The sequence below is a fragment of the Dendrobates tinctorius genome, unplaced genomic scaffold (assembly GCF_039654945.1).
Source record: "Dendrobates tinctorius isolate UK_male_01 unplaced genomic scaffold, ASM3965494v1 ptg000213l, whole genome shotgun sequence".
Classification (NCBI taxonomy): Eukaryota; Metazoa; Chordata; class Amphibia; order Anura; family Dendrobatidae; genus Dendrobates; species Dendrobates tinctorius.
Window position 1 is genome coordinate 7,403,458 of NW_027361880.1, and position 21,449 is coordinate 7,424,906.

The following is a 21,449-nucleotide window of genomic DNA, read 5'->3' on the forward strand; positions in this document are numbered from 1 at the left end:
TCAGTCTGCACATCACTGTAGGCACATGACGGCCGCTGGGCTTAGGACACAAGTGGCATCCTAACAGTGTGTATGGCACACGGCCCACCCCATCCATAGGGCACAGCCAGCCTTCTCCCTCAGTCCCGGGCCCCAGCTGCCAGCATTGCCCTCTCAGGCTCGGGTGGTTCTCCTAGTAACATGGCATTAACCCCTCCGGTCCCTGGGAGGCGCCAGTGCTGTGGGCAGTCCCGCTGACCCATCCGGGCAGAGCTCAGTGAGTGACGGGGAGACCGTGTTTACAGGACTCCGGCGGCTGCAGCGCTATAGTATCGGACACGGAGACGTCACGCAGATTGGCACCGAGAATCTGGAGCCTGCCATTGGTTATGGTGGATAAAGGTGCACGCCGATTGGCTGGAGGGAAAGCCTGGCTAGTAGATGATTTAGGAGCTGTATGGCGGGATAACTTAATTGACAGACACGTTGTTCTGTGCGCTGATTGGCTGGCTAAGGTAGGCTGCGCGCATCCATTGGCTGGCTGTGTTGCTCCCTGACAAGTAATTGGCTAGTGGACCAGCGGGGCGGGGAGAGTTGAAGAGGCCCCCGGGAGGTGTCTGCAGCTGTAGGGAGAGGAGAGCAGAGTGAGAGGTGCGGCGGGGGCCGGGGCGAGGTGATGGCTCCGTGCTGGTGAAGAGCTGGAGGGCGGCCGGGATGGCGCGGAGCCCCGGGGAGGGCAGCGTGTCGCCGTCTGCTAGTCTACGTGGAACCAGGGAGACCCTCAGTGACCCGGAACTGGAGTCTTTAGGATCGGACTCCGAAGTGAACGGCTTTACCGCGGAGAGGAAGACTGACAAGTACGGCTTCCTAATCAGCACCGAGGAGAACGGCGGCCGGTGAGTGTGGGGTACTTGCGCTGGAGTTCGTGCTGCTCCGGGACGTGTCGCTGCTGATCGCTCCAATCTGGCTGCAGAGTGCGATAATCGGCGATCGTTCTGCAGTGGTGATGCCGGCTCAGCCTCTGGGCAGATGGCAGACTTTCTCCTGGACAGGCCGAGCATAGACTGCTATGGTTTGTATGGCGGAGCCCATACAAGTCTATGAGCGATGTGCAGGCTGTGGGGTAGATGCTCAGCTGTTACTCAGACTCGCTGACGGCTGGGATTCATGGACGTTTTTAAGAAAAGTAGGTTTGTTTTTTTTTTTTTGTTTTTTTTTTCTTCCCTGAAAGTCTTGGAAATCTCTTCGGCGTCGTTGATCTTCTGAGACCGCCACGGTTTCCTCCTCGCACTGCCTGGAGGTGGCCGGACAGGACGCCCCCGCGGCCTCATACCAGTCATGTGTTGCCAAGTCATTCTCATTTTGTATACACTAATGCCAAGCCCCTTGTGCCCTTTCCAATATCTGGCAGATCAGAGGCGCTCCGTTTCTAGCTTCTTCCGTCCACGAGTGATTGACAGGCCTAATAATCTGACCTATGAAGTAACAGGCAGGTGGTTTAGCTGGAATTTAAAGGGACGGGCAGATTGTCGCTGACGCTCGGTTATAGCTGTGTTCAAACATGAGTAGATACAGATCGCTGGTCACATGAGTCCAATCTCCCACCTTGTGTTATGCCAAGAATATATCACGGTATACTCCTTTTCTGTGTCTGGCACAGAGCCCCCATCCTACATCCTGGCTCCATAGGGTGCTCAGAGGGCTTCTCCCCTAGGGCCAATGTTATACTGATCCTACATCCCGGCTCCATAGGGTGCTCAGCGGGCAGAGGGCTTCTCCCTAGGGCCAATGTTATACTGATCCTACATCCCGGCTCCATAGGGTGCTCAGGAGGCAGAGGCCTTCTCCCCTAGGGCCAATGTTATACTGATCCTACATCCCGGCTCCATAGGGTGCTCAGGAGGCAGAGGCCTTCTCCCCTAGGGCCAATGTTATACTGATCCTACATCCCGGCTCCATAGGGTGCTCAGGAGGCAGAGGCCTTCTCCCCTAGGGCCAATGTTATACTGATCCTACATCCCAGCTCCATAGGGTGCTCAGCGGGCAGAGGGCTTCTCCCTAGGGCAGATGTTATACTGATCCTACATCCTGGCTCCATAGGGTGCTCAGGAGGCAGAGGCCTTCTCCCCTAGGGCCAATGTTATACTGATCCTACATCCCGGCTCCATAGGGTGCTCAGGAGGCAGAGGCCTTCTCCCCTAGGGCCAATGTTATACTGATCCTACATCCCGGCTCCATAGGGTGCTCAGGAGGCAGAGGCCTTCTCCCCTAGGGCCAATGTTATACTGATCCTACATCCCAGCTCCATAGGGTGCTCAGCGGGCAGAGGGCTTCTCCCTAGGGCAGATGTTATACTGATCCTACATCCTGGCTCCATAGGGTGCTCAGGAGGCAGAGGCCTTCTCCCCTAGGGCCAATGTTATACTGATCCTACATCCCGGCTCCATAGGGTGCTCAGCGGGCAGAGGGCTTCTCCCCTAGGGCCGATGTTATACTGATCCTACATCCTGGCTCCATAAGGTGCTCAGCGGGCAGAGGGCTTCTCCCCTAGGGCCGATGTTATACTGATCCTACATCCTGGCTCCATAAGGTGCTCAGCGGGCAGAGGGCTTCTCCCCTAGGGCCAATGCTGTACTGATCCTACAGAATAGGTCTGATGGGAAGTGTAGAGCGCTAATTTCCCTCTATGGAAGGCCCATTATGCTTCTGTGCACAAAGCCCTAAACCTGGAGCAAGCTACTCTCTGGCGGTATATGGCCATGACAGGCGGCGGCCGTATACTGATCATATGACAGGCACACCTGGGATATCTTACCATGTATATGTACAACGTCTGATTTTCTGCACTTTGACTTGTGAGAATCAGCACTCCGATAGTTTTCCCCTGTACCACTTAATGAGGGGTTTATGCAGCTTTTTACCTCTCGGCAGTCAATGGGCGAGAAGCCATGAAAGGGTCTAGGCTGGTGGGTGCTGTCTCCGATCAGAGGCCGTTTTTCCATGGTATGAACGGGGTGTCCATTGGCCATGGATCAGATCCTGCTGATGAGTCTCTGTGCCATGTTGGCTTGCCGGCAGCGTTCCAGTAGAGCTTGTGCCCGAGCGCATTCATGAGCTCTGGTGAAGCTGAGTAAAGGGAAGGGTAACACCCAGATGTCCAATAGGTGTCTACCTAACCAGTCTGATACTGGACAGTAGGGACACCCTGAGCGGGGAACTGCCCAGTTGTCGATTTATTTATACATTTCTATGATTAATAACAGAGGAACGGCACATTACAGAAGATGATGCAGGCTTATTATGTATGGCGAGCGCAAACCTTTCTAACACGGACCTGTCTGGAGACCTGACTGGTCCTCTAAGTAGGCTGTGCGACTCACATACTTTACTAGGCGCATCATGCCATTTCGGGGTCATGTGACTGAGTGCAATACCAAACGTGTTATTTGCTACTGGCCTCAAGCCATTAACCCTGTTGGTGCTGTAAGGTCTGCTCTCGTCAGCCGGTCTCTTCATGTCTTCCTACAATACCAGTGACGCATGTGATACATGAAGTGACCGGTAACAAATAGATGGTGTTACATTTCATCCCCAGCTTCTTTGGTTTTAGTAAATAGGACAAAGTCTTAGTTGTCAGTAGTGAACATTAATGGACGATGGCCATACCTAAACAGATCTGAGCCAATTGATTGATTTCCTTACAAGTAATGTTGTGGAATGAGAGAGAAGTCAAACTCGAAGTCATAAATCCAAAGCACAAATTAGGTTACTTAAAATGAATCAAATCCTTCTTCTGAAAAATATATTTGAAAGTGACAAATTCAGTGATTCATCCTTGCGCGTGAATATTTAGTCATCCTGCTTTTTAGATGATGTGTGACAGAGCTTGGCATAAAAATGTCTGTCTATGACCTACAGCAATCTGAACACGGATGTGATACATTCACTTCTTCCCTTAGGTTTGAGTGGTATGAGTACAGGTAACCGGTCTGTCACCATGCAGACCAGGAGGTCAGGAACTCGCAGGCATCCTACCTCTCATCTGGGAACTGGACAGTTCTGTGTTCTGCAGATCACTGCTGGCCCCAGTGATCAGACCTTCGCCAGCAGACTGAAATGTCATGTCCGATTATCTCCGATAAATAATTTGGCTGGAATGGTCTGTACAAACTAATTCTAGAAAAGACTACACTACTATATTGCAGCTAATGATTGTGACGGCCTAGCCACCCGCACGCGGTAGAAATCAGACCATGCTGGGTTTGTGCACGCTCTTGACCTTTATGGCACTGATGTCGCTCATCCGCTGTACCGTTCCTTACAAACTTTAAAGAGAACCCGTCAGCTCAGTTTTTCCTGTTAAAGTAAAGGCATGGTCATAATGGTGCTGTTATGCAGCTTACATAGAGATCTTTAGTGAAGAAATCCGCATGGTGGTTCTTTATTTAGCATTTGAAATTTGGGTATAATAAGATTTCGGGGTATAGGTGTGAGACTGTGGGTAAGGTGTCTGATTCTGCTGCCTATTTTAAAGTATTTGCCTTTCCGCGAGCAGCCTTTCACAGACTAATCTACTGGCTGTCTTCAGTAACATTGGGGTGGCGCACTGGGCTGTGGAGTTGGTAAGACAAACCTCCGACGACTCAATTTTTCTGACTCCCCAGCACTGGTCATAAAGTGCAGCACAGATTCATCTCACCTAAACCTCCGACCCCACAGCACAGGTCACTACTGAGCATGTACATAAAGTGCAGCACAGATTCATCTCACCTAAACCTCCGACCCCACAGCACTGGTCACTACTGAGCATGTACATAAAGTGCAGCACAGATTCATCTCACCTAAACCTCCGACCCCACAGCACAGGTCACTACTGAGCATGTACATAAAGGGCAGCACAGATTCATCTCGCCTAAACCTCCGACCCCACAGCACTGGTCACTACTGAGCATGTACATAAAGTGCAGCACAGACTCATCTCATCTAAACCTCAGACCCCACAGCACTGGTCACTACTGAGCATGTACATAAAGTGCAGCACAGATTCATATGTCACCTAAACCTCCGACCCCACAGCACTGCCTCACTACTGAGCATGTACATAAAGGGCAGCGCAGATTCATCTCACCTAAACCTCCGATTCCACAGCACTGGTCACTACTGAGCATGTACATAAAGTGCAGCACAGATTCATCTCACCTAAACCTCCGACCCCACAGCACTGGTCACTACTGAGCATGTACATATAGTGCAGCACAGATTCATCTCACCTAAACCTCCAACCCCACAGCACTGGTCACTACTGAGCATGTACATAAAGTGCAGCACAGATTCATATGTCACCTAAACCTCCGACCCCACAGCACTGCCTCACTACTGAGCATGTACATAAAGGGCAGCGCAGATTCATCTCACCTAAACCTCCAACCCCACAGCACTGGTCACTACTGAGCATGTACATAAAGTGCAGCACAGATTCATCTCACCTAAACCTCCAACCCCACAGCACTGGTCACTACTGAGCATGTACATATAGTGCAGCACAGATTCATCTCACCTAAACCTCCAACCCCACAGCACTGGTCACTACTGAGCATGTACATAAAGTGCAGCACAGATTCATATGTCACCTAAACCTCCGACCCCACAGCACTGCCTCACTACTGAGCATGTACATAAAGGGCAGCGCAGATTCATCTCACCTAAACCTCCGATTCCACAGCACTGGTCACTACTGAGCATGTACATAAAGTGCAGCACAGATTCATCTCACCTAAACCTCCGACCCCACAGCACTGGTCACTACTGAGCATGTACATATAGTGCAGCACAGATTCATCTCACCTAAACCTCCAACCCCACAGCACTGGTCACTACTGAGCATGTACATATAGTGCAGCACAGATTCATCTCACCTAAACCTCCGAACCCACAGCACTGGTCACTACTGAGCATGTACATAAAGTGCAGCACAGATTCATCTCACCTAAACCTCCGACCCCACAGCACTGGTCACTACTGAGCATGTACATAAAGTGCAGCACAGACTCATCTCACCTAAACCTCCGACCTCACAGCACTGGTCACTACTGAGCATGTACATATAGTGCAGCACAGATTCATCTCACCTAAACCTCCAACCCCACAGCACTGGTCACTACTGAGCATGTACATATAGTGCAGCACAGACTCATCTCACCTAAACCTCCGACCCCACAGCACTGGTCACTACTGAGCATGTACATAAAGTGCAGCACAGACTCATCTCACCTAAACCTCCCGACCCCACAGCACTGGTCACTACTGAGCATGTACATAAAGTGCAGCACAGATTCATCTCACCTAAACCTCCGACTCCACAGCACTGGTCACTACTGAGCATGTACATAAAGTGTCGCACAGATTCATTTCACCTAAAAGCAGAAATCCTTAGGTCAGGAACAGAAGACATTTCATAACTTTCAGAAATTCTTATAAAAATGTAAAAAGAAAGGAAGCTTATTGGATATATAGATTAAATACACTCCAACCGATGGGTTTAAATTAAATTAGTGACCTTTTTTAGACCTATTCTGGTGAAATAATAAAATGAGTGGGGTATTTGTTAATTATATATGAGGATCTGAGGAGGTATGTGGATTTGGTGTGGTCTAGTGGGCTAAGACAGGTGAACTACATTTTTGAGTTGTTCTGAAGTGGTGGGTTCGAGTTTATATTTTTTTGCAGTTTTTTATAATATATATTTTTTGGTGTATAATATTTCCATGATATTGATAGAAATGTTATTGGATTTAATCACAATATTTAAGCATTTTATTTTTATACATGGTTTTATATGATATATGGGCGTGATGTCAAAGAAAAGTGTATTGAAACAGTTTGTGATTGTTTTTTATGCCCTGATGAAGTGGCTAGTTTTGCCATGAAACGCTTAGGCTATTAAAGAAGTTTTTTTTATTACATGGACTGCTGAAGGTGCGTTTTTTTTTTTTTTTTTCTGGTCAGCGCGGTTTATTCAGCCCGGCTCTTTTTTTCCATTTTGGATTTGTTTCATTCATTACCAGCGACGACCGGACTTTTGAGTGATTCCCAGTTTGTTGTGACTCACACAACTTCAGCAGGTGAGTCTAACTGATTGGGCTTGCTTGCTATTGTGGTTCGTCTAGACGATACACCCTATGTGCGCTTTCTATCTTTGTTTTTTCTATAAAAATGGAAAGCACAACCTGTATTGTACTACTGTACCCAGTTTATATATTTTAGGAGTCAGTCTATTTTATACTGACTCCACAGCCCTGGCGGCGCATGCACAGATTTACATCACAGCTCAGTGGTGACTAGAGATCGTCATGACCCGTTCTCTTTAACATAATTGTCTCTATAGAAAAAAACCTTTAATCATTGATGACATGTAACTTACTAGGGATGACCTTTGAGAAAATAGGGCAGGCAATCAACTGCTGAAGTGATTCCCTTCACTACAGAAGCTCTAGGTACGTTTTTTTTTTTTTTGTAGTTCAGGTTATTAGTTGTTCATCTGCTGTTTCCTGTTATGGGTTAATTGATCACTCGTAAGTCATGTACGTGATGTTCACCTCCTTGCTTGCTGTTGTGCATTGTGATATCAAAGGCCCTCATACCCACTAGACAAATATCAGCTAAACCTGCCAATATCAAAGGGTTCGGATGATGGTCTAATATGTATGGAGGTGCCAGCCGACTGAGTTTTCGGAAGAGATGATCGCATTGTTCTCTCTGAGACAATATGGCATGTTGCAAGGACATGCCACCATGTTGGTTGTCTCTGAATATTAAGATCGCCACCCAACCGTAGAGCGTGAGGTCTCTCCGGCAGTTGTCCTGCTCACCACTGCTCCCAAACATTTGACGTAGGGGAACTGTATCATGGCCCGATTGAAGTGAACTAGTTGTACGGTCTCTTCTCTCTTGGGATTAGTTGCCTTTCAGCTGGCGGACTTCAAGTTAGGAAGTGATGGCATATACTAGTAATACGTACACTATCGGGGACTTCTTTTCATGTTTCTTTAAACATATGCCGCTCTATTTTTTTATTTTATTTTTTTACCCTCTTATCTGAACTTTTGTACCATCCAAACACTGTTTGTACATAATAACTTTTCCCTTTAGTTCCTCTTTAGCAAACATCCTGTTTCCACTCTAAAATACAGAACAGCGAGTGGAAGAAAGCCCATCTTCAGCCCTATATGCTGTGGCTTTCTTCTGGAAAGTAACCTACGGAGACTATGTATTTGTGAGCACAATCGGCAAGGTCCCTACGTTATTGCGTACAGACTGGCACCGGCTCGGTGTACATTGGCAGCTTTCACATTCATAACAAGGGAACAGCATTTAGGGATTTTTGTAACTCTAGCTGTCTTCCAATTCTGCAAAATGGTATAAACAAAGGGAGAACTACAGGAAGCGAGACCTCCACAAAGGGTTTTACATATCCCTGCCCTTTGGAAACCACATTTTTAAGGCGTGTATCTGTGCTGGAAAGGGCATCTGCAGGGTTTCAGCCTGTTGGTGAAATGGGAATGTTTCCTTCTCTGACAGATCTGGCTAATAAGGAAGAATTCAAACACAAAGGGCCCATCACTTGATATGTAGACAGGGAGTGGGGCTTTAAGTCCCTTTTCATTTTTACCTTGTCCTGTTCGCTGTCGTTTTTTTGTTTTTTTTTTTTAATGCAGAATTTTTCAAAATGGCCCATGCAGCTTGAATTTTTGCACAACATCAAAAGTGGTCTTTTTATTTTTTTTTCTTACCCTTTTTTGTGATATTTTTAGGGCAAAAAGTCTCACATTTCGGAAACAAAATATGCCAAGCTTTCTGGTGTAAATAAAATAAATGTAGCAATTTTTAAAAAAAAAAGTTGCAAATATTTGGCAACTCTAATCTCCACACATAGTGACTAACTAAAAAACAAGAGACCGGACTAACACATTAAAAATTCATTTCTAAAAAAAAGTGCAAATGATAATATATGGCACAAATAAAGTAATGAGCCAGACCCAAAGTGTATAAGAAAGTAGCCTAATCTTGTTATATAATGGTAGAGCACCCATTTATATCACAGTACCATCTTTTCTTTGTGGTTGGATTCTTCCTGTTAGGGCCTGTGCACACACCAGTATTTTGCATCAGTGTTTCTGTGCCTAAACCAGAAATGGATCTGAGAGAGAAACTATAATTTAAGGAAGCACTCCCATCAAAGTGTTTGTCTTAAAATATTGCAGTCATCATATTATATAGCACTGTGTACTTATAATTTCTCATTTTCCCTTTCTACCCAGCTAATTCTTCTTATCTCTGCTCTATGTAGAAACGGGAAGTATGTCCCTGGAGAAATAATTCCCCTCCTGCCAGGGACTTTAGCAGTGATCTATGAGTCATACAGGGAAAAATGACCTCCTGATTCCACATAGAGCTTAGAAGAATTCAGCTAGTCACCTGGCATCATACACCTAATGGAAAAGAGAAGAATTAACTGGGTAGAAAGGAAAAATGAGCAATAGTAAGTACACAGTGCTATATAATATGATTGCAATACAGTATATTAAGAGGATAAACATTTTGATGGGAGTGCTTATTTAAATACTGACCTGTTTAATGTTCTGGAGACACTCCTGGTTTTGGTATAAAATTCTGATGTGTGAATAAATCCTAACTGGGATGTTGGGAGCAGCTTTTGTGGTGGTCTTGATCTCCTGCATCATACTAACAGCAGATGACGGATATCGTTGTTCATGGATTATTCCCTGAATTGAGGGAAGTTTTGCCATTTTAGTTCAGTCCTCGCGTGGCTCCTGTCTGACTATGAATTCTTTATGTAACCTTGATGTGTTGATTGTCGTTCTGAGGGTTGACCAGTGGCTGAGCACCCAATACCTGGTTATATATATATATATATATATATATATATATTACCCATCTCTAGCTCCTGTCCTTCCTACACGCACTGAGGACTCTTCTAAAGGGCCTGTCACACTAAGCGATATCGCTATCAATATCGCTATAACGTCACTGGTTTTGTGACGTTATAGCGATATTGCTAGCGATATCTGTGTCTGATACTTGCCTACGACCCGCTCCCCCACTGGTTATCGCTGATCGCACGAGAACATCCTTGGCCGTTTCTCTTTGTCAGCTTCCTGCTGTGGAGCGACGAGCATGGAGCCGGGCCGGAGGACGTTAGGATCGCCTCGTCTGACAAGTAGTGTCCCCCGACCGCTGCGATGTCGCTGGTGAGATCTGCCTGTGTGGCAGCTCACTAGCGACCACTTAGCGATGTACCAGCGATCCTGACCGCGTCATATCGCTGGTCGGGATCGCTGGTACATCACTAAGTGTGACAGTACCTTTAGAGTACTGTATGCAATGGCTGTGCTACGCCAAGTCCATCATCACTTTTTTACATCATGGTGAAAGATTTTCATTCTACGTAGTATTTTCCATTCTTGTCATTAGGGACGTCCAGACTGCGAACAAACATTTGGGTGGGTTCCTGGTATTTTCCAACTTATCTGCCTCAGTGATTTCTCCTTGCGCCAATCTATCAGTGTGTTTAGACTTTTCATCCTCTGCTTAGGTTTATTTTTCCAGAAATGTTGTAGTTCCTGGTGCCGTTGCCAATGTAGAGATAAAAATGCAAGTGAAGGTGTAAGATTGTCATGTTTAGGACGTGGCTTCTTAAAATTACAGTATTCTGTCTGAAATGTTGTCGCAGGTCTGGAAGATATTTGGCATGCAAGAGGTAGAAAGGCTTCTACAAAGTACTAAAACCTACAAAAATAACTACTCTTCTTACCAGATTTCTGCTGCTTCCCTTGTTCCTCACAAGTCCCATCTTCTTGCTGGAAGCCAGTAGGTAAAGAGTACATTGCATAAGTCCTCAGTACTATAATTTGATTTTTTACTTCCCTAATTGAAGTTTATGTGGAAAATCCTCAAGAAATCCTTACTTTTTCTGCAAAAAAAATAAAATAAAGACATTGCTGACTTAAAAATCCAGACTGTAAGGCCATGTTCACACATTGAGTATTTTTTTTTTTTTTTTTTTCCCTCACTCCCCAGGGATGGGTGATAAGTACAGAAGTGGTGACGTGTTTCTGTTATACTTTTCCTCTGATTGTTGCTCTCCTGGTTTTGGCTTACAAATACTGAGGTGAAAACTCGCCAAATACTCAGCGTGTGCACGTGACCTAAGTCCCTTTTTTTGTGGGTAAAAATCCCACAGCCTGTGGATGAGTTATTGAAATCTCAGCACTGCCATCCGCTGCATTTCCATCTCAGGTGATCTTTATGCAGTGAGCTCATGGTTCAACCTTTCAATACAAATTGTTTTAATCGGTGCAAAAGTGAAATTCTGAAGAGTAGACCGGTCACTTCTGTTAGCCACTTCATGGCTTTCAAGACTGTAGTGGTTAAGTTACCGTATATACTCGTGTATAAGCCGAAATTTCCAGCCTTTTTTTGGGCTGAAACTCCACCTCTCAGCTTATACACGAGTCATATACTGGGGGGGGGGGGCGGGTCGGCGGGGGAGGGGGATCGGGGGTGTCGGGGATCATGCTCACCCCCTCCTGGCTCTTCTCTGCAGCCCCCCTGCTTGTTCCATGTTCTCAGTGCCCTCTCTTCCTGCTTCTGTGGTCACGTGGTACTGCTCATTAAACTCATGAATATGCGCATATACATGAGTTTAATGAGCGGTACCACGTGACCGCTGAAGCAGGAAGAGCAGCGGCGCCGAGAAAATGGAACAAGCAGGGGCCGCGCTGCAGAGACGAGCGCCAGGAGGGGGTGAGTATGAACGAGGGAGCCATATTCACCTGTCTCCGTTCCAGAGCCAGCAATGCTGACGAGCAGTGGGCAGCAGGAGGTGAGTATACGTGTGTGTGTGTGTGTGTGTGTGTGTGTGTGTGTGTGTGTGTGTGTGTTTTTTTTTTTTTTTGGTCTTGTAACAGAGGCAGCATTCTGGGGCCACTCGCTGTGCACCCTAGGCTTATACGCGAGTCAAGTTTTCAGTTTTTTGTGACAAAATTAGGGGGGTCGGCTTATACACTAGTATATATCGTAGATATAGAAGTGACTGTTTGTGTCGGCGCGGTTTCAGGTGGAAGGAACCTGCTTGAAAAAGTTGCTGTGTGCACATGCCCTTATAAGCGTTAATTTACTGCATCTGTAGTGATGGCTTGATGGCAGAAGGAAATATTCCGACATCTGAATATGCATTGTAAGGGAAAAATAGGCTAATATTGCTTCTACAGCCCATCATACGTTGAAGGGGTTTTCAGAGCTTGCCACCTAAGTATTTGAGTGGAAACGAGTTCCCCAAGTCGCCTGTGTTAATTGAGCGCTAATGTGCATGTGTTACCTCTCTTACATTCACTGCTCGAGGGAGCGGATTGCAGCGCTCAGCAACTTTCATCAGACCTATAAATAATGAGGGCGGCCTGCATGACGTCCTCCATTAAAATGTAGGACACCGGTACTTGTGAACGGTGATAATCCAAGTTGTCAGGCACGTACCACCTATCCTGTGATTAGGATAAAGTTTTGAATATGGAACAATCCCTTTAATGTAATCCATTGCTGTTCTATATTGAGGAAGGTAAATGATTCTCCGCATAGACTTCGGTACGAGGAGTGTTCTACAACGCTGCCATGCTTTGTGATGCAGGTAGTAGTATGCCGTGGTTTGGTGACTACATGTATAGGTCTGAGAGCTGGGTCATCAAGAAGGAAGCACAGAGGAAACGTCTGGATGAAGAGCCTCATCCTTATGTACTGGTGTTGTCCAAATACCTGACATGTTTTGGATGTTTTCATTTTGGCAGAGAATTGCCGTAGTCTTTGTACGGTGAGTGCCAATAGTTCTAGAGTGCTGCTCTCCTAGGTGATAAAACATACTCTTCAAATTATTCATAGGAGGACGAGCATTGGTTAATATGAACGCAAATGTGATATCTGAAGGTATGGGCATGACACTGTAGATGTCTCAGACCTTCTCAGCAGGGCTGTGGAGTCAGTCGGTGTCCATTTTGATGGAGTCGAAGTTGGTGTAAAATGGACAGGCTCCTAAAATATATAATTGGGTTCAGTGCAGAATGTGTGGTGAATGTCCAATAAATGTCTGTTCTGTTCCTCATCGAATGATCTCGGCTTTTAGTGGAGTTAAATATGTGTTTCACTTTATGTACATGCTCAGTAGTGACCAATTCTGTGGGGTTGGAGGTTTAGGTGAGATGAATCTGTGCTGCACTTTATGTACATGCTCAGTAGTGACCAGTGCTGTGGAGTTGGAAGTGAGGGAAATTGTGCAGTCAGGGTCAGTGGTTTGGCTTGCGGACTCCACAGGCTAGATTCCCAGTAGACTTAGTGCTTCATTGACCCCGTAATATGAACATCTAGCGATCAGCAGATTAGATTTGTCCAACAATGTGTAGGAGTTTTGTTTTTTTGTTTTTTTTATTCTAATGCATTGCAATTTAAAAAAGCAACAATTATGCATTTTTTTTTTTTTTATATATATATAAGATCAGTTGTATGATGCGGAGACCTCTCTTGCACAGATGTTTAAGTATAGCACCCATTTATTCCATGGCGCTTTACCGGTGAGGTGGGGTATACATAATAAATACAAGTACAAAAATCTTAAACAATACAAGTCACGACTGGTACAGGTGGAGAGGACACTGCCCGCGAGGGCTCACAATCTACAAGGGATGGGTGAGGATACAGTATATGTGGGTAGAGCTGGTCATGCAGCGGTTTGGTGGATCGGTGGTTACTGCAGATTGTAGGCTCGTCGGAAGAGGTAGGTCTTCAGGTTCTTTTTGAAGGTTTCCATCGTAGGCGAGAGTCTGATATGTTGTGGTAGAGCGTTCCAGAGTAGGGGTGATGCGTGGGAGAAATCTTGTATGCGATTGTGGGAAGAGGAGATAAGAGGGGAGTAGAAAAGGAGATCTTGTGAGGAACGGAGGTTGCGTGCAGGTAAGTGCCGGGACACTAGGTCACAGATGTATGGAGGACACACAGGTTGTGGATGGCTTTTTATGTCATGGTTAGGGTTTGGGTAATGGGGAGCCAGTGCAGTGATTGACAAAGGGGAGAGGCCGGGGAATAGCTGGGGGACAGGTGGATTATTCGGGCAGCAGAGTTTAGTATAGATTGGAGAGATGCAAGAGTGTTAGAGGGGAGGCCACAGAGCAGGAGGTTGCAGTAGTCAAGGCGGGAGATGAGGGCATGGACTAGAGTTTTTGCAGATTTTTGGTTTTGAAGAATGTACGGGTCCGTGAAATATTTGAGTTGAAGTCGGCAGGAAGTGGAAAGGGCTTGTATATGTGGCTTGAAAGAGAGATCCGTGTCGAGGATAATCCTGAGGCAGTGAGCTTGTGGGACTAGGGAGAGTGGGCAGCCGTTTACTTTAATGGATAGGTCTGTTGGGGGGGGGGGGGGTCACGTGAGATGGGGGAAAGATGATGAATTCTGTTTTGTCCATATTAAGTTTTAGAAATCTAGCAGAGAAGAAGGATGAAATAGCGAACAGACATTGAGGGATTCTGGTTAGTAGGGAGGTGATATTTGGTCCAGAGATGTAGATCTGTGTCATCAGCATAGAGGTAATACTGAAAGCCATGAGATTCTATGAGCTGTCCGAGGCCGAAGGTGTAAATGGAGAAGCACAGGGGCCTTAGGAGTGAACCTTGCGGGACTCCGATCGGGGGGCGTGGTGGGGAGGTGGTGTGTGAGTGGGGGACGCTGTATGTCCAGTCTGTTAGGTATGATGCAATCCAAGATAGGGCCAAGTCTGTGATACCAAGAGATGAGGGGGTCTGTAGTAATAGGGAATTGTCCACTGTGTCAAAGGCAGAGGACAGGTCCAGGAGGAGGAGGACAGAGTAGTGTCGCTTGGCCTTGGCAGTTATTAGGTCATTGGTGACCTTATTTAGGGCAGTTTCAGGGGAGTGATGTGGCCGGAAGCCAGATTGTAAGCTGTCGAAGAGGGAGCAAGAAGAGGGGTGGGAGGACAGTTCAAGATGGACGTGGTGTTCCAGTAGTTTTGAGGCATAAGGGGGAAGTGATATAGGGTGATGGCTAGATACAGAGGATGGGTCAAGAGAGGGCTTTTTGAGGATAGGTGTGATTGAGGCATGTTTAAAGCTTGAGGGGAAAACGCCAGGTTTTAGTGATAGGTTGAAGAGATCGGTTGGGATGAAGACACTGGTGAGGTGTGGGATGGGATTGGGTCAAGTGCACAGGTGGTGCGATGTGATCTTGAGAGGAGAGTTGATCTTCTGTAATGGTTCTCTATTATTTCTCTATTTCAGTAGTCATGTACTATGTTGGTGTAAGTATATGGACTCTTGAGTATTAGGATTTTAAGTCCACTGTAAATGGTGCTGTCTTGTTCTTTTGAAAGATTGCTGCTGATTTTGTAGGATTCTCGTGTTTTTATTTTTACGTATATCGTATTTATTTTTTTTAATAATCAGCATCTGATTGTTTTTGTCTGTTTTAGGCGTCATGGTGGACTGCTCTTAGTCCTCCATGAGCTCAGAATCATTTGAGGAGATATGGGCCCCCAGTGAAATCTTGGCAGGTGGGGTTTCAATCGGCCTCTAGTATATGGAGACCTCAGCCCTAGGCCCAATCCGCTAGAATTGGATGAAGCGCAAGGGATACTTAAAGATCTTTTCACAAGTGTGTTGCTGACCTCATCCTCCCATTGTCCATTAGCCTCTCCCTGTTGCAACATACTTATGGGAAAGCTGTAGGGTTTTTTTGTGTTGGAAGAGGTTGAATGACTTTATTACTCCTCTTTGCTGTGTTTCTAGTAGGGCACAATGGTTAAGTCCTGGCTTGTCAGATCATAACCCGCCAAAATGGAAAATATCAGCATGTAATTAACTCCTGTGATCTCCAGAGGATTTCTGTAAGGCTGGGATCACACATGTGAGAAACACGGCAGAGGCTCGCATGTTAATACGCGGCACTGCCGCAGACTCTCGGATCGGAGCGTACGGCCGCATAGCAATACTTGAAGCCGCAGGCTCCACTCCTGAGTGCCAGCGGCAGTGCCAGGAATTAACGTGCGAGACTTGGCTGTGTTTGTCATGTGTGGTCCCGGCCTAAGACTAAGTAACATGCAGAAAATCTTTCAGAATATGGACCTGACTCATCAGTCTTTTACACACGTAAACTGGCGTAGAAAAATCCGAATTGTCTTAAAATATTTGCTCAAAAACGGAGTTTTGCAAAAATTGAGACTTTTGAAGTTTTTATACTAGTTTAGATCAGCTTCACTAAAAAGGCAAAAGTGCCTGAAGTGGTTACACCAGGAATGGTATTCCACTCCCTGACTGAAGTGGCATTTTTGGCGAGGAGGAGCGCAACACTCAAAATTTTCAAAATTCATTAAGTGGCATCCGGCACTTAATAAACTTTGCGCATTTTATTCCTGCATGTCCCTTGGTAAAATTGGTGTACGAAACTCAAGTTTTAATTATCAGGGCCTAAGCTTTTGTTGAATGCATAGTGGGTTTTGTTCTGTTTTTTTCTTTTCGTACCACCTTTTAGGTTGCTGCAGAGCCAGATCTGTACATACATGGTGATAAGTCTGGAAAGCTTCTACATAGCCAAGTGATTCTTTATTTTATTTTTTATTTTTTTTACTGGTAAATTTTAGATTTCACTTGGTGTGATGTGGTGTGGGGGGGCATGTCTTTCCTCCAGAGCTGTTGTGCTACCAGCAGGATGAGTTTAAGTTTTTCTGGGGGGGGGGTTTGTGGTGGTATTTTGGGGCATAGAACAAAACATAGTTTTTTAGATAAAGGCTTTTTTTTAGTATCAAAAGTTTTTCCCCCTTTTTTTTTTTTTTTTTTTCTTGGTTCACAGAGACACAAACTGTTTTATCACGCTTGGGAACTGTACCCCTAGGCCACTATTTAACCTCGTGGTGCCATGTCAATTTTTGACATCTGCAGTTTTGCTTGAGCGGTCCCCACAGGATTACAGGGGGAGACCTATCCCTCTGTTAACCATCAAGATGCTGCAGTCAAAGAAAGGGCGACATCCCCCTAAGGACTTATTGATCTGGTCGTTTACGTTTTCTATTACATCCGCAACTCCTGACCAGACCGTGAGTCTCTGGACCACTAGTTAGCAGTAACTGACAAATATCCCTGTATGCCCACAAACTTAGAAAGCTGCCAATCACTTATGGGAGCGCCCACTGGCCCATATATTCCAGAAAGAGCAGAGATTTGAATGATGAAATCACAAGTGATACTGTACTATATATCAATCTAATTGGCTCCCCTTTCTCTATCTTGATGACTGCAGACTGGACTGCATTTTCATGGTGACAGGTTCCCTTTAACCCCTTCACGGCCAATTACTTATATTTATGTCATCGCCCGTATTTGTGCCTTTGATGCGGACTCCGGCTTTGACCCCGCACATGATGGCTGATTTAATCCGTCATCAAGTGCCTCAAACAGCTGCAGGTGGATCTCTAGTAGGGTAGCGACATTTAAACAAACCACTCCCACCGGTGCCTCTGTCACGTGATCACAGGGTATCGATGGGTTGTTATGAGACCCCAGCACCTGCCATCATGATTCTCCTGTGAACGCAGGCTCCTGGCTGATGTTTATAGGAGATTGTGATTTTTGCTATACATAGCAGGGCTGAAGCACAGGTGATCGGATGATCTTCATGGCTCCTAAGGGAACTGTTAAATGAACCAGGAAAAAAAGTTCAAATCACCCCCCTTTTGCCCCATTGCAGTTAAAACAATAAAAAAAATGCACATTTAATATTGCTGTGTTCAGAAATGTCTGATCTATCAAAGTATAAAATTAATCTGATCTGTAAAAGGCATAAAGAGAAAAAAATTGAAATGCCAGAACTACCGTAAGTGTTTTTTTTTTTTTTGTTTTTTTTTTTTTTTGTCACCGTAAAAGGCAATCAATACCGTACATTGTATACTATCTACCACAAGATGGTATCCATAAAAATGTCAGCTCTGGGCGCAAAAATTAAGCAATCATCCAGGCCCAGATCTCAGAAAATGGGGACACATATACAAACTTTTTTTTTTTTTTTTTCATGCAAATGTAGTTAATTTTTTTTTTTTCACCACATAAATAAAAAATAACCTATACATGTTTGGTATCTGCGTGCTGACCTGGAGAATCATATTGCTAGTTTTACCATATAGTGTACATGCTAGATGAAGAAAAAAAAAAAAAAAAAAAAAAACACTGCAACTTCACTTTTTTTGCAATTTTATCACACGTGGAATTTTTTTTTTTTTCCCCGTTTTCCGATATACTATGTGGAAAAATCAAGTGTTCAAAAGTACAACTGGTCCCATGAAAAAAACAAGCCCTCATACGGCCATATTGACGGAAAAATACAAAAAAAAGTTCTGACTCGTGGAAGAATTAGAGGGAAAGCTGAAAATCTTGCCCCAGGGTGTTTGCGTTAAAGGGGTAATCCAGCCTAAAGGTTAGTGCACACAGTGCGGATTCAGCTGCAGATTTTTCTGCACGGATTTGCAGGTAAAGTGACCTGTGGATTTGCCAGCGGTTTTCCCCTGCGGTTTGACACCTGGATAATGGAACAGGGGTCAAACTGCTGCGGAATCCGCAGAAAGAATTGACATGCTGCGAATTTAAAACGGCAGCAAATCCGCAGCATGCGCTCTGCGGTTTTGAAATCCCATTGCTTTGCATTGTACTGTACAATGCCTGCGGAACTGCTGCGGATCCACAGCAGAATCCGCAACGTGTGCACATACACTAAGAACTTTGTTGCCTATTCATTGGATAGGTGATGGTATGGGTCCCATCGCTGGTGTCAGTACTGATTGCCAGACTTTAGTTCCCTGCCTGATAGGGTATGGCCAAGAGACTTGGTATTGTGCTCCTTTGAAATCTATGGCACTGACTAAGATGGCCAAGTAAGCATTTGGCTTTCATCAAGTATCTTCAGTGTCATGCTAGACCTTCTGCAATAATCAACACCTCCATTCTGGGCTCTTGTGTCCAATGGGCGAACATGGGATGACAGGAACCAAAAAGCCTTTTATTAAAGTACAAGTGCCGCAAAGCTGCTTATCAATGGAATATAATAGCGTCATAGACATGACAATAAGCACTACTTTATTGATTTGCCAACCGATGCAATCCTCTGATTGAGGATTTTATGTTCAGGTTTATTTAGTTTAGCCTTTTTCATTAATAGGGGTTATTTGGGGTTTTGCTGAAGTGTAGTAGCCCAGAAAAGAGCTTACCTGATCTTGTTTAAAGTGCCGGTCATCAGTTTTTGCTACCTTCTGTGAGATGTAGTGGCACAGACTCCCTCTTACTACAGTGTCCTACTCACTGAACTCCTTTCTGTAGTTTGATAATCTGCTGCTGATAACCCTACAACCAATAAACCTTAAGAAATATAATCCTGAACTCTGTGTAACCTTACCCCTCACGGACTAGCAGCTTTCTGCCTATACACTGTATATATCTCTACACCACTGTCCAAACTGTGGTGGGGGTTGGGTTGGAGAGCTCAGCGTTTAGAGAACCGTTAGATCTGCAGCAGATGAAAGTGATTTTTATAAACCTGCAGAACCCAGTAAGTGATACATTAGTAGAATCAGGGTCTCTGCACCTACATCATGCTTCTCCTAGATGGGGCAGCAAAAACCTGGTGACAGATTCTCTTTAAGTGCAACTCAACACATGACTAAATAGAGGCAAGCCTGTTGTGAATTCACTTTCTGGCCTACCTCTGGTTACTAGTGAAGGTAGTGGAGCTGGTTATATTGACAGAGGGGTCACGAGTTCTCTTTCCGGGCTCCCTCTGGTGGTTACAGGAGGTAATGGAGCTGATCTAATTAGCAGATGTCTGCCACCTGATAATGAGGACGATTGGGCATCTGGAGTTTGATTGGATTTAAGACAGCCGACTCCCTCTATCGCTGCTGATGATTTTTTTTTTTTCCTGCCTCCTGAGGTCTTAGTTTCCAGCTCAGTCCCTGCTTGCTCAAGCTAAGTGTTCTTTTGCTATTGTTCACATTTGATTTGGTTTTGTGTGCTCAGCCAGTCTCGGCTGGGGCTGTGCTGAATTTCCATCCTTATGTTACTGTTTGTGCCAGTTTGTTTTTGTCCCTTATTAGATTGGCCTCTCTTTGCTCTGTTTTCAGAATATACCAGAGTGCTGATATAGTGGGCGAAGTCTATTGACTTCAGTGTTTTTTCTATCACACGTGTTGGGTATTTTTTGCAGGGTTTTTTGCGTGATTGCAGACAGTGTCTTTCCTTTCCTGTCCTGTCTAGTTAGTTTGGGCCCCATCGTTTGCACAGCCTATTTTCCTATCTGCGTTTGTGTTTTCATCTTGTCTCACAGACAATATATGTTTAGGGGCTATCTATTCCTTTGGGGTCTGCTCTGGGGCAGTTTAGATTTCCCCTTTCTTGCTTTAGGCTTATTTAGTTCTCCAGCTGTGTCGAGGCATCTAGAATCATCGTAGGTACGCTCCACGGCTACTGCTAGTTGTGTGGATAGGATCAGGGGTCTGCAATCCGCTTAGTTACCAACCTCTCTGGTTTTCTATGGCTTAGCTTGGTCTTGCTTTCCTCCTCGGTGACCCAATCATAACACAAGCCTCTGTGCCGTGGAATTGTTAATAGTCAGCATGGGCTTAATGCAATGTCTGTTTTAGGGTTAAGACATTGTTGCAACATCTCAATCATGTGCTAGGGCGTTCATTTTGTTAGAGTATCACTGCTTCCACTTCCTCTGGATGAGTTTACTTTCCTTCCTAAGGTCAAGGCTGTAACAGAAGGGGCCGTCAGCCCCTATTTCATTCATTGCAAAACCAGAACAGGAAATCATTGATAAATATCCCTTCTCTGAACAATGTGATTATTATCTGATCCATAGTAGAGCTTGAGCTTGTCTGTATATATGCACAGCTTCGTACAGCCTCCTATACTTTATATATTCATAGTGTGTGTGTGTGTATGTATGTGTGTATATTATATTCTCACACACACACACACACACACACACACACACACACACACACACACACACACACACACACACACACGCGCTTCATTCTTCAAATGCATGGCTTTATTATACATGTACAACCTCAGAAATGACACAGGGAAAAAGTACTGAACACGCTTACTGAAAGTTATTTAATACTTCCTACAAAAGCTTTTGGTGATGACAGCTTCAAGATAATATCATCACTGTCCCCGAAGGGGCTCACAATCTAAATTCCCTATCAGTGTGTCTTTGGAATGTGGGAGGAAACCCACGCAAACACGGGGAGAACCTTCAAACGCCTTGCAGATGTTGTCCTTGGTGGGACTCCAGCGCTGCAGTGCTAACCACTGAGCCACCGCGCTGCCCCAGTGACTCAGCTGTAT

At 45.2% G+C, this 21,449-nt stretch overlaps 1 protein-coding gene across 1 annotated transcript in view; it reads left to right on the top strand.

Annotated features, from left to right (window-relative positions):
* Nucleotides 1-558: 558 nt before the first annotated feature.
* Nucleotides 559-21,449, top strand: part of TBC1D10A (TBC1 domain family member 10A) — a 74,464-nt gene continuing 53,573 nt past the window's right edge. Inside the window, exon 1 of the mRNA XM_073554822.1 lies at nucleotides 559-875. Coding sequence (XP_073410923.1) covers nucleotides 694-875 — 182 coding nt within the window. The 5' untranslated portion in view covers nucleotides 559-693. The remainder of the gene's footprint in view (nucleotides 876-21,449) is intronic.